The sequence below is a fragment of the Neolamprologus brichardi genome, chromosome 18 (assembly GCF_056152115.1).
Source record: "Neolamprologus brichardi isolate AB-2024 chromosome 18, ASM5615211v1, whole genome shotgun sequence".
Classification (NCBI taxonomy): Eukaryota; Metazoa; Chordata; class Actinopteri; order Cichliformes; family Cichlidae; genus Neolamprologus; species Neolamprologus brichardi.
The window spans coordinates 8,092,160-8,105,531 of record NC_142121.1 but is presented as its reverse complement, the minus strand read 5'-3'; the positions used below and the strand labels follow the sequence as shown (position 1 = coordinate 8,105,531).

The following is a 13,372-nucleotide window of genomic DNA, read 5'->3' as shown; positions in this document are numbered from 1 at the left end:
TCCCTGGGGCCAGCTCCCCCGCTGACCCCAGTAGGCACCCCCATACTCCGCGACCCGCCAGGGAAGGGGGGCCCAGGCCCATCCGAACCGGGGCCCAGCGCAGCGGCGCCGCCCGGCCCCACAGAGCCCGGGGCAGTCCACCCAACCCCACCACAGAGAAAACTGCACCCACCCCATCATCCACTCATCTTCCAGACTACATAAGACAATAGACGCCCAGGCTGAGATCTTCCTCCACCTCTCCTGTATCTCCCCCTCTTGCAGAGAGAGTTCCTGAGAGAGGAAAGCTCCTGCAAGATGTGACAACCCCCCCCCCCCCCCACCAGTTGAAGAGCCCCCCAGGTGGCTCGGCGCACCGGCGGCACCCCGCGCCAGTGGCGGGCCCCCATATACCCACCGGCCCACAACCCCGGCAACACACCAACCAGGACCCAGGCCCCCGAGGCCCGGCCAGGGCCCCAGGCCAGAGCCGGAGCGCCCCCAGAACCTCACGCCCGTCCCGGACCCACCCAGGGGCAGCCAGGCTACCAGGTCAGTAACCCCCGTCCGTCAGCACAGACCCTCCCCTAGCCCCGCTGCACGTAGCTACGAGGAAACCGTCACCCAAGAGCCAACAGAGCCCCTAATTGGCCATGACCGCTACCCCGGGTTGAGCCCCCCAAGGAAGATGCTCCCGAGGAACCCCCCGACGCCCTAAGCCTGACCCTACCCCCGCACCAATCACAACAGTGAAGGCGAGACCAAAATATGACCCCCCACCCCCACTAGGTGATGGAGCTGATCAGAGGAGCCCAGAACGATTGATCTGATGTGGTGGCAGAGGCTGTATCAAGACTAATGTAATCTAATAGATAATTTCTATATTGGTTAGAATTAAGATTGTTTTTATTTTTCCAGTTCATGAGGACTGTTTTCTTGGCGATGCATAGGGCAGTGAAAACCATATCATATTCAAATGCATGACTACGAGCTGTGTGCATCTTGACCTGTTGGACAGCATAGATACCGATGCCTTTCTCATGGCTCTGCGTCGGTTTATTGCACGCCGGGGAAAGCCATATGAGATCCTATCTGACTGTGGTACCAACTTCAGGGGAGGAGAGACTGAACTGCGGTCTAGTTTCTCAGCTCTTGAAGCCCCCATTAAAGAGCAGCTGGCGGAGCAGAGGATTGAGTTCCGGTTTAATCCACCAGGTTCCCCCCATTTTGGAGGTACTTGGGAACGGGAGATAAGATCTGTGAAGACAGCTCTTCAAGTGGTGTTCGGAGGTAATACGGTTACAGAGGCAGTTTTGCAAACTGTGCTGATCGAGGTGGAAGGGATCATTAATGCAAAGCCTCTCGGGTATGTCTCTTCGGATGTAGCGGATCCGGATCCAGTCACACCCAACTTATTGCTAATGGGGCGACGAGATGCGTCACTCCCCCAGGTGATTTATGCTTCGAGTGAGATGCTGGGAAGACGGCGATGGCGCCATAGTCAGATTCTGGCGGACCATTTTTGGTCCAACTTCCTGCGTCACCATCTGCCGGATCTTCAGAGGAGACAAAGATGGCAGGGGGAAACTGACAACTTAACCACAGGACAAGTGGTTATGGTGGTTGACTCACAACTGCCGCGAGCGCAGTGGCCTATTGGAAAGGTGGTTTAGGCCTGTCCAGGGCCAGATGGTCGAGTGAGAGCTGCTGAGGTGACAATCAAGGGACAGACATATCTTCGACCAGTTGCCAGATTGGTCAGACTCTCAGCCTGGGAGGATGATGAGGACTGGAAACCCAATGATGCTTAGACTTTCGGTTGAAGAGCAAATTTACTACTTAAATTTGGGGGCGGCTGTGTCCGAAAGTCTCCTTATATTTCAATCGCATCGCTATGAGTGCAATGTTAATTTCTGCCGATAAGTTCCACTTTGTTCTTACTGTTTGCTGCGGTGATGACATCACATGCTTTTACGACGGTCCTGCCGTATCACGAGTCGGAGGAGCACTAGGCATGTTTTTCTCCATGAGTGCGGGGGAATAGCGATCTCCAGCCGTGTGCGTTCCTGTGCAAATGTGAGTCAAAATCCCTCCAGTTCTACGAGTCTATTTCCACTTATAGCACGGGTTGTACTTTGATGTTAATTACAGGGGGTTTATGCTAGGAGATTTATCGAGATTGGTAGAGGCATGTGACTTACCACCGTAGCATTTGTTGCGGGTTGGATCTGTGTACCGCGGTTGTGTTATTTAGCCACTAGAGGGCACTGAAGACCATGTAATTACTGACCTTTCTTAATTTGGGGGCATTAGGTCTTTTCTGTTGCCTGAGATATAAAGATATTCTTGTTTCCTGCCTGTTCAAATGGGATTGTGGGACTTTCTTATGTCAGGGCATTCAGCTGATTATTTGTGTTACAGTTCATTATATTGGCATAATGTTGGGAAATAACGATTGTTATATTTACATGTGAAAATTGTTTCTCCTTGTTTCTTGTTATTCAGAACCACACGTCTGTCCATCCCTCCCACATTCGTTAAGTATGCCTACTGCTGTACTGTTGAGCTGCTGTTAACTTCCATTAAAGTATATCCGGACATCACTCTCTGTGCCCCACTCTCTGACCGGAGTTTAAGTCCTGAGGGAGCTATCATCCCAGCATCCCAGAGATAACTCTCTAACAGTCCACTATAAAGGAGAACATCACAAAATAACTAATAAAGATCAAACAAACTATGACAATCAAGTGGACCAGTATAGCAAAAGGCCCACTTGGGAAAGTAAATTTGTTGGGCATTTTTCTTGGCCTTCAGACAATAATTCTGATTGCTACAGTGCCAGACAGGACAAAAAAACAGTATTGATCATTTTGTGTTAACGTGAACCCAGATGCAGACACAATGCGAAGCACTCTCTTGAATTTCACAAACTTTATTTGCAAACAGGAAATACTTGGTCTGTGGCAAACAGGTAATCAACAATGAGACAGACTTGGGGAACGAGGAAGTTGCAGGGCGAAGGCACTGTGACACTGTAACCCTCTACAAAATGCCATATTTAGATAAGTTAGTGAAACAAACTGATCAGCCGTCTTATCCTGTGTTGTGATACAAAATACATCCTCTGTAATCCACAAGGGTGTAACCATTGTTATCCTTGAATCTGTGCATTGTCAGCCAACATTGTTTGTTTTTTCTTTTTGACCAGATGCAACTGGTTTCCTGTGCCAACAACGTGTGGTGCTGTGGTAAAGAATAGAGAAGGCACACAGATTGAGCTGCTGTTATCTTCACAGGAAGGTTTGTTCTTCACAATAGTGTCTTTGAACAGCTTCAGGAATCATTACATTCAGTGCAAAGGAATGACCTTCTGCTTCAGTCCCATTTACAATACATGGCCACAGTTTCCTTTGCTAGAGTCTATATAAATCTCTCAGCACAACTCTGACTAAACATGCTGCTTGAGTCCATTCAAAATATTACAACTACAATATCTAACATTAAACTTTATCATATATAAAAATATAGCATTCTTTATAAAGACACACAAACACACTTGTGCTCCCTGTACTTCCTTTTAAAATACATTTATAAAGCATATTAAATGAATCTGTTTTTAATCATTTTAATACTTGTTAGAGCACTAAATTATTTATGTGATGTGTTTCTAATGTACTGACAATGTAACTTCTTTTTTAATGGTTTCACTTCTTACAAAAATAATGGTTTTGGTATAAAACAAACACAGTCTCTCATGTGGTTTAACTGCCACACACACACACACACAAACACTATTCCACATTAGCCACTAAGCTAGCACTAGCCTCATTTCACCTGCAGCTTTAACTCACAATTTACACACAATTCTGATAACAACCCACTTCCTTTGCCAAGTTGTACAAATTACCAAATAAACAACATTTTTCTATTAGTAAGGGGTGCAGTGAACATTTATTTTAATACATATTTACTAACCTGTGGTAAAGAATCGAGAAGGAACGAACGTTAAACTAGAGTTAGCTTCACAACAGGAAGGTTTATTCTTCCTCTGTGCCCTCAAAACACTGCTCGATACCACCAGTGCGCTGTGTGCCCTCTAGTGTTTGCATGTGTAATAGCATTACCTGAAACTGACATAATTCAACAAGAATGTTTAAATGACAGGTTAACAAATACAAACATAATGAAAAATATCTTGAAGGTGACTGTTTTTCTCTGATTATTTTCAATATTGTATTTTGAAAGAAGCTATTTTAAACTCTTTACATGTTCATCTGACGAAAGAAAAATAATTTTCTTATAACTAAAATAGATCGAGAAGTATAGTTTCATTAACTCATCTATATAAAGCATTTTGTTGAGGGTACAGAAGCCGTGGTAGTTTATCTTGAAACAACAACTGTAATCTCCATATATTTCAACTATTTCCTGGAACAAAAAGTGAACTTTAACCTCAAAATCATCAGTAGTTTTATCTTAAGGAAGCTCTAATACTTTGTAATAAACAAACCACACCCTGGCTCTTGTCACTGCCAGGATATTTCTTTAGAGCCTCCCTTCACAGATGTGTCTGTATCAGGATGGGTCTAAACAACATGGTGTAAATGCAGTTGCTGGTGAGCCTCATTTCCTGTAGGAGGTGAAAAAGAGCAGAGATCTGTTTCCCTTCAGAGCACAGAGGTTGTTTCTGTTCAGAGGAAGTGAAACTGTCTGACAGTCACTGAGAGACGGTGAAACGGCACAGCACACGAATCAAATGGATCAAACAAAAATCTGCTGTTCAGTCTGTTTGGATCTACTGAAGGATCCGGTGACTATTCCCTGTGGACACAGCTACTGCATGAACTGTATTAAAAGCTTCTGGGATGAAGAGGAAAAGAAGAAAATCTACAGCTGCCCTCAGTGCAGACAGACTTTCACAGCGAGGCCTGTCCTGGTGAAAAACACCATGTTAGCAGATTTAGTGGAGGAGCTGAAGAAGACTGGACTCCAAGCTGCTCCTGCTGATCACTGCTATGCTGGACCTGAAGATGTGGCCTGTGATGTCTGCACTGGAAGAAAAATGAAAGCTTTCAAGTCCTGTTTATTCTGTCTGGCATCTTACTGTGAGAAACACCTTCAGCCTCATTATGATGTGGCTCCATTCAAGAAACACAAGCTGGTGGAGCCCTCCAAGAAGCTCCAGGAGAACATCTGCTCTCGTCATGATGAGGTGATGAAGATGTTCTGCCGTACTGATCAGCAGAGTATCTGTTATCTCTGCTCTGTGGATGAACATAAAGGCCACGACACAGTCTCAGCTGCAGCAGAAAGGACTGAGAGGCAGAGAGAGCTGGAGGTGAGTCGACAAAACATCCAGCAGAGAATCCAGGACAGAGAGAAAGATGTGAAGCTGCTTCAACAGCAGGTGGAGGCCATCAATCAGTCTGCTGATCAAACAGTGGAGCACAGTGAGAAGATCTTCACTGAGCTGATCCATCTCATCCAGAAAAGAAGCTCTGATGTGAAGCAGCAGATCAGATCCCAGCAGGAAACTGAGGTGAGTCGAGTCAAAGAGCTTCAGGAGAAGCTGGAGCAGGAGATCACTGAGCTGAAGAGGAAAGATGCTGAGCTGAAGCAGCTCTCACACACAGAGGATCACATCCAGTTTCTACACAACTACCCCTCACTGTCAGCACTCAGTGAGTCTACAGACTCATCCAGCATCAATATCCGTCCTCTGAGCTACTTTGAGGATGTGACAGCAGCTGTGTCAGAGCTCAGAGATAAACTACAGGACATTCTGAGAGAGGAATGGACAAACATCTCACTGACAGTCACTGAAGTGGATGTTTTACTGCCAGATCCACCAGAGCCAAAGACCAGAGCTGGATTCTTAAAATATTCATGTGAAATCACACTGGATCCAAACACAGCACACAAACAGCTGTTATTATCAGAGGGGAACAGAAAAGTAACATTAATGGATCAACGACAGTCTTATTCTGATCATCCAGACAGATTCACTGACAGGTTTCAGGTCCTGAGTAGAGAGAGTCTGACTGGACGTTGTTACTGGGAGGTGGAGTGGAGAGGGGGAGGAGTTTATGTAGCAGTCGCAAACAAGAATATCAGCAGAAAAGGATATACATGTGTTTTTGGATATAATGACAAATCTTGGTCATTATATTGTAACAACAACAGTTATACATTTTGGTACAACAACATTGAAACTTGTGTCTCAGGTCCTCGTTCCTCCAGAGTAGGAGCGTACCTGGATCACAGAGCAGGTATTTTGTCCTTCTACAGCGTCTCTGAAACCATGACTCTCCTCCACAGAGTCCAGACCACATTCACTCAGCCGCTCTATGCTGGACTGAGGGTTTTCTGTGCTGTACATGGAGCCACAGCTAAGTTGATTAAAGTGAAATAGACTGAAGTCTTTCATATTGTGGGTTTAAATCTGTATTTTAGTTTCATTTTATTTTCTCTCCATCATTTCTGCACAGAGATCAGCTGTCAGTCAAACATTATGGGTGGTACCTCCACATCTTCTAGTTGTTCTCTTGATGTTTCTGAGTTTTTAAAGGAGATCTTTCCTGTGACTGTTTATGGAGGCTATCACTGCTCATCATCATTTTGATTTACTAAAATATTTCTCCACATGAAAATGTAAACTTCTCTATCCTCTAAATGTTTCTGGAATATTTGTGTTGAAAAATGTCGACATTTCTCTTCATGAGTATGGCAGACCATGTGTGTGTGTTTGTGTTTGTTTTTGTCAAAATCATCAAACAAATGAGGAAAAACTGTGATTTTAATGAATGAATTCATATATTGTGTTGATGTTTTATTGTGTGAATAAACTGGAAGGTTTGACTATAAATCAAACTTTGAACAAAGTCTTTTCTTCTGTCTTCATTCCAGGATCTCACTCAAATCTGATGCAGAAAATATGAAACGAATCTGAGAGAATAACTGAAGCAGTTTTCCTCCTGAAGCATCACAAAGTTCAGAGTTCATGTATGCAAAGAGATAAAGAACACTTGGGAAAGTCCGAATAGAGATAACATGTGTTCACTGCTTGAGCCACAATCTACTAGCTAACCTGAGTGAAGGAAAAGATTTGTCACGATTAACCAGCCTCTAAAGTTGGCAGCTCCTTGTAATGAATCATTTGACATTTCCATTTACTGCCAGTCTTTAGTGACTGAAACACTAACATGTGAAATTGGCTGTCAGAATTCACAGTTATGTTCTGCAGCAGATTTTAATCCAACTTTATGCAGCCTGGCGGGTGTTCATCGGCCTTCTTGGTGATTTAATTGGCCAGCACCTTAGCGTGCAAGGTGAATACAGCATGAATCACACAGGCTGCCATAAACAAAGTTACGCCCAAGACACATATTTGAAATTAAAATCAGCTGAGGACCTCGGTGCTGCTGCATACACACCTCCACACCACGTTATACACCTGAACACCACAGGGCTAGTGATGGAAATTCCAGCTCTTTTTAGAGAACCGGCTCTTTTGGCTCCTAACCGGCACTTCAGGTTGTTTTGTTGCTTTAATTAATTTATTATCAACAAAAATATGAAATTATGCACAAAAGGAATTACTAATGTAAAAGAAATTCTGGTTTTATTTATATATGTTTACATATAAATATATACGGTGGCCCCTAGAGACAAATCACATACAAAGCCCAACATTGCCCCTAGCATCCTGGAGCACTTCCGTTGTTTTTTGTACATGTTGTGGAGTTTGTACGTGCTGCTTTGTCTCTCAGGGCCACAAGGTGTAGGTCTATTAGGTGTTGATGCTGGAGTGAAAAATTGCTGATGGACAAAAATGGACAAGAAAAGGTCAAAGTCATCGGGTCCTCGGTTTAGAAAAAAACAGAAAAGGAGAAACAAGCAAAAGATACAGGTAAGCAGATGTGTCTTTAGATAACAGCAGGTATTATGTCAATCAATCAATCAATCTTTATTGGCAGACTTCATGTCCATAAAAAACAAGACAGAAACACAACCCCCCCCCCCCCCGCAACACAAGGTATAAACCATTAAATATATATAAGTATATAAATAAGTATATAAAACATTTGTAAAGATATAAAACCATAATATACATAAAACACAATTACTTAAAATAAATCAATAAATACACAAACACTTTAACCAGTGCTTTCTCAGACTGGATGAGTAATGGGAACCACTCACTGTCGGATCTGTAAGTGCTAAAATTATACTGTTTCTCGAACCATCCAGTCGTTCTCTAAAATTGAACATTAACTTTCTTAAAAGTGCTTTAAAAGTCCAAACACCCACAGCTACAAACATCTGGCTGGCACTACCACTTCTAGGTATCCTGCAAAGGATTCTCATTGCATCATTATATGCAACATGTAGCTTCAGCATGCTACATTGTTTGTAGGATGACCACAAGGGGGCAGTATATAGCGGTGTGCAATACGCTTTAAACAAAGCCACTTTAACTGGAAGTGAACAAAAGCTGAATTTGCGTGCAATAGTATTTGCCTGCACATAGAGCTTGCATCGTTGTCTGTACATGTCATCATCATCATTCATTTGCTCAGTAATAAAGTGACCAAGGTATTTCACCTTTTTATGAACTTCAAGAGTTTTTTGTGCCAGTTTAAACAAAGGGAAATTTAGCTGTTTATCCTGCTTGGTTCTACATATCAAAACAGCACTTTTAGCAGCATTGTACTCAGTGTCATATTGCACACCATATTCAGTACAGACATTAAGAAGATCCTGTAATCCAGCACTGCTTGGACTAAAAACAACCAGGTCATCTGCATACATAAGATGATTTATCAATGTTTTACCTAATATACACCCAGTGTTACAGGCTCTCAGCTGTATGGACAAATCATCAACATATAAATTAAATAAAATTGGAGACAAAATCCCACCCTGTCTGACACCATTGCTGACACCAAAGGGGGCAGAAATACTGCTTCCCCATTTAACCTGCATGTTCTGATGAGCGTACCAGTAAGAGAGAATCCTCACGATGTATTGAGGAACCCCCCGTGTCTTCAATTTATCAAAAAGTTTTCTGTGGTTCACTCGATCAAAAGCCTTAGAGGCATCAATGAAACACATGAGGACAGATGAATTTTTAGCCCTATACAAACTGACTATTTCCTTGAGTGCATATATGCACATGTCAGTGCCGTGCTTTGGTTTGAAGCCAAACGGATTATCCAGAGAAGAGACGAACGCACTAACTCTGTCAAACAAGATTCTTTCTAACTCCTTAGATAAAATACTGGCGAGTGTAATTGGCCTGTAATTATCCAAACAGCTCACTTTTGCAGCTTTGTCCTTCATAACTGGTACCAGTAAAATACACAGCATTGAGTCTGGTAATATGCCATGAATCATAAACCCAGTGAAACAGAGTGCTAAAAGAGGAGCTAGCCTTAAACTAGCATGTTTTAAATGTTCTGCAGTGATGTGATCCAAACCAGAAGCTTTATTATCAGACAACCTATGAATGGCTTCATATACTTCATGTGTCCTTACACTTATTGTGTCATTACTCATGTCAAGATTGTCCTCATATGGTTCACTTTTTATACAGTTAAACAACGCACTGTAATGCTGTCTCCATAACGCTGCAATGTTATCTGCCCCAGAAACACCTTCAACAGTTGATGGTAGAGATGGTTTACAGTTATTAAGAGCTTTCACCTCTTTCCAAAAATCTGCCATATTATTACACAGCATTTTCCTGGCCAAAGAATCTGCTCTCAGCATTTGCTCATTTTTAGTTATAAAGCGAACAGCGTACTTATATCTGGCATTCGCACATTTTTTCTGTTCAAATTCTGGGCCTTGTTTAGGTCTACCAGCCATGGCCCAACATTTATAAGCTATGCGAGCTTCATCATAGTACATGGATACATGTTCTTTCCAGCCAGGTCTGATGTTAGGTTTCTTATGCTTATATTGTTTATCAAGCAGTGTGCCACTTTCATACAGAGCAGTCACTATATCATCATACATGGAGCAGAGTAAATGTTTATGCACAGCATTCTTACAGTTGACATCCTTGCACAAAATAGCTTCTTTGGGCAAAGAAATGTTGTTCAGATGTATATCGGTATTATTATGATAAGCTAAGAAATCATCTTCACTACATGCTGACCAGTCTAATTTTACACTGGTAGCAATATTAGTAATATTATTCCCAGTTGTTGCTGGCATTTGTTCCACATTCACAGTAAAACCAAAAGGTATATGATCTGACACAGTTACCTCATACCTAATAGTCATGTTTGCTAAAGCTGCATGTCCATCAGCTGTACAGATACAGTGGTCCAGCCATGATGTACTATGCCAGGCTTCACTTATGTATGTATAGCTATCTGCAGGCAGTAACACTTTGGTAGACAAGATAAGATTATTAACTTGACAAAAGTGAGTTAAGTGGTTAGCAAACCGAGAACTGCTGTCTGTGAGATCAGCATTAAAATCACCCAAAACATATATGCTGTAAGTATCGTTGTCTTGAATAAATGCATTAATAAAAGCCAGCCTACTGAGGTATTCTTGCTCATTTTGACAAGATTCATAGGGAGTATAAATATTAAGAATGATAAAACCACTATTGTTCTGTGTATATTGTATACCAATACACCAGTATCAATATATAGTATATTGTATACCAATCCAGTCTAATGGGCTTTATCACAGGGTCTATTTTTTTATCCCAGAGCACAGCAACCCCTCCAGGTATTCTGCCTCTGACTATAGCTGTGCTGAGATCAGTTGTTGATTCCCCCACTCCCAAAAAACTTGCATTTAGACAGTTAAGTTTTCCCAGGTCCTGTTTGGACAACCATGTCTCCTGCAAGCATAAAATGTCACATTCTGCAAGCAGACTGTCCACAACAATCCGTCGAGCTTTGTCCCCTGCACTCTGTCCCAAACGTAGACCACGACAGTTGTAAGATAATATCCTAATAGACATCTTCATGTTGATACATTGGTACCAGAAGGCGCAGTTATCTCCCCTGCTGGATCCCCTGAGCTTGGCACCACCGTACCGGTCTTACGAGGTTCATAAAAACGCCGGACCAGAGCCCCTTCAGGCCAGAGTTCAGGATTGTACATTTCACCCACATCATTACATTCAGCAGTAACCTTGAAAGAGCCGAACCTGCTACGTTTACCAGCAATTTTTGGACAGGTCACATCTCTTTTGAGTTTCTCTCTCAAATACAGAGCAAGAGTTTCTGCATCTACATCCAGGGCAAATTTAGTGGCAAACACGCTCACCAATTTAGTTTTCACAGTTCTGATTGTACTCACAGCTCCAGTGCCAATAATCGATACAGGTCCAGGCCTCTTATTGTGTCCAGTGGTAACAGCATGCATTCCTGAACCTGAATTAACCTTCTCCAGCTTGTGACGAGGCTTGCCATTTTTCACAACTTTACTCCATTGTGGGGAGCATGTAGAAAGCACTGTCTCAACGGGATCCTCCGTTGTTGCTGTAGTTTCCATATTACGACCTGAGGCTGTCGTCGGAGCCCGATCTTGACCACATAGCAACATCTCCGGACAAAACGCTGACACTGTGCTTGTCCCAGTCCTTGAAGCAGCCAAAGCTCCGGCTTCCTGCCTTCCGCGCGGGCCGCCTTTACTTCGACTCCCCCACCGCTCCTCTGCGTGTTTCCCCAGGGGAAAGTGGGAAGCGGTCCCCGACCCCTGAGCATTCAGCGTAACAGGCTCAGCCGGTACCTCAGGCCGACACTCAAGAGCAGTCACACGGTGGTCGACCTCCACAGCATTGGTCATGACTTGCTCGCAGACATCCGCCTGTAGTTTAACTACATGTTTTAAAGCACCCACCTCAGCACACAGCTGGTCCATTCGCCGTAGTAGACAACACACATCCATGCTGGAGTATGTAACAGGCGGCAAATCATCCAGGTGATGAGATACAAATCTTGGGATATTCTCCCCACACTCATTCAGCACTTTAAGACAGAGTTTAATATTGTTGGCGTCTTTATGCTGTCCTTTATATCCGACGCACCGCTGTGAGGTAGTGGGGCAGAGCTCAAACAAAACTTTCTTGGAGGCTTCAATCCCCTCGGATTCAAATGTGTTCGTGGCCAACAACACAATTTCATCCTGACTTAAAGTTTTGATTTTTACAGCAAGGAAATTAAGTAGTTCATCCTCTACAATTACCCTTCCATCAGTTGTTTTATATATCTCAGGTTTTAATCGTGACCGTTTGAAAGTCGGAGCTACATCTGAACCACCACCTGCTACATCCGCCATTTTTGTGGTCACAACTCCACAGTTGCTTTGTACCAAACATTATTTCAAACAATCAACAGAATATTTCACAGACATAGTTTTATGTAAGGTTTTTAAGGCTGTGGTGTTAATTTTTAAGTAACATGAGCCCAGCGGCAGCAGCAACGCTAGGCTAACACTAACTAGCTAGCAAGATTATAATCCTGGTGCTAAACTAAGAGAAGCCACAAAATCAGTTTGAATAAGAGTAAACATTTACTCACCAAGTCAGTGTATCAGCTAAAGATCCACAGCAATGACAATAATATCTTGAGCTGACGCTTTTCCAGGTTTGCTCAACATATTCCATAACAAATGCTGGCACCGTGAACATGCGGACTGATCCGAGAGGGAGGAGGACGGTAGTGACGTGGCATTTTCAAAACACATCTTTCATCCTTCCGCCCTCTGAAGCAAAACTTCCAGCTTAGTTAGTTTTTCTAAGTTAAGACAAGTCAAATAAATTGAGTTTCTCAGCACTTTTGCATAAAAAGTACTGGTAAGTTATTTAAATGGAGTTCTAATAACAAATAGTTAAAAATTGAGTTCAGCCTATTTAATATTTTAAATGAAACACAATATTCCATTGTACAGTGTAGGTTTCCATGTGTAATTAGTGTGTAAGAATATTGGAGAAGAAGCTTAATGTGTACTTTGTAAAAACGATGAGAAAAAAGGCTGTCTGAAGAAGAAAAGATAAATGGCCTTTTTTTCAAATGCTCTCTCGGCCGGCCGCTTGGCGTATGTCATGTGGCGGAAGGCTCTGGTGCAGAGCGCCGCCAGTTCGAACCCCTCACGAACTCAGTGCCACGGCCCTCGCTTGGGGGGCGGGGAGACGCATACGCGCGTTTCCTTTTTGCTTTTTCCTGCTCTCGCCAAGTCCTCCGTCCGCTCTACATCTCTCTTATTACCTTTTATTACCCAAACAAAATCACAATCACGCTTACACTCATGCCTTTGCCTTTCACCACTTCAAAACTGCGCCTACTTCAATATTACCTTCATTCACTCTCTTTGCTTTTCGCCTTCCTCACTACACTAAGTGCCATTTTTTAACGCTGTGTAC

General features: G+C 42.9%; 2 protein-coding genes across 2 annotated transcripts; one reads left to right on the top strand and one right to left on the bottom strand.

The window, feature by feature from the left end:
- The first annotated feature begins 4,735 nt into the window (after positions 1-4,735).
- Positions 4,736-6,391, top strand: LOC148097605 (tripartite motif-containing protein 16-like). Its single transcript, XM_087832466.1, has one exon. The coding sequence runs from the start codon at positions 4,736-4,738 to the stop codon at positions 6,389-6,391; it is 1,656 nt and encodes a 551-aa protein (XP_087688592.1).
- A 4,292-nt stretch (positions 6,392-10,683) lies between these two features.
- Positions 10,684-12,288, bottom strand: LOC148097604 (uncharacterized). Its single transcript, XM_087832478.1, has one exon. The coding sequence runs from the start codon at positions 12,286-12,288 to the stop codon at positions 10,969-10,971; it is 1,320 nt and encodes a 439-aa protein (XP_087688604.1). The 3' UTR covers positions 10,684-10,968.
- Positions 12,289-13,372: the final 1,084 nt, after the last annotated feature.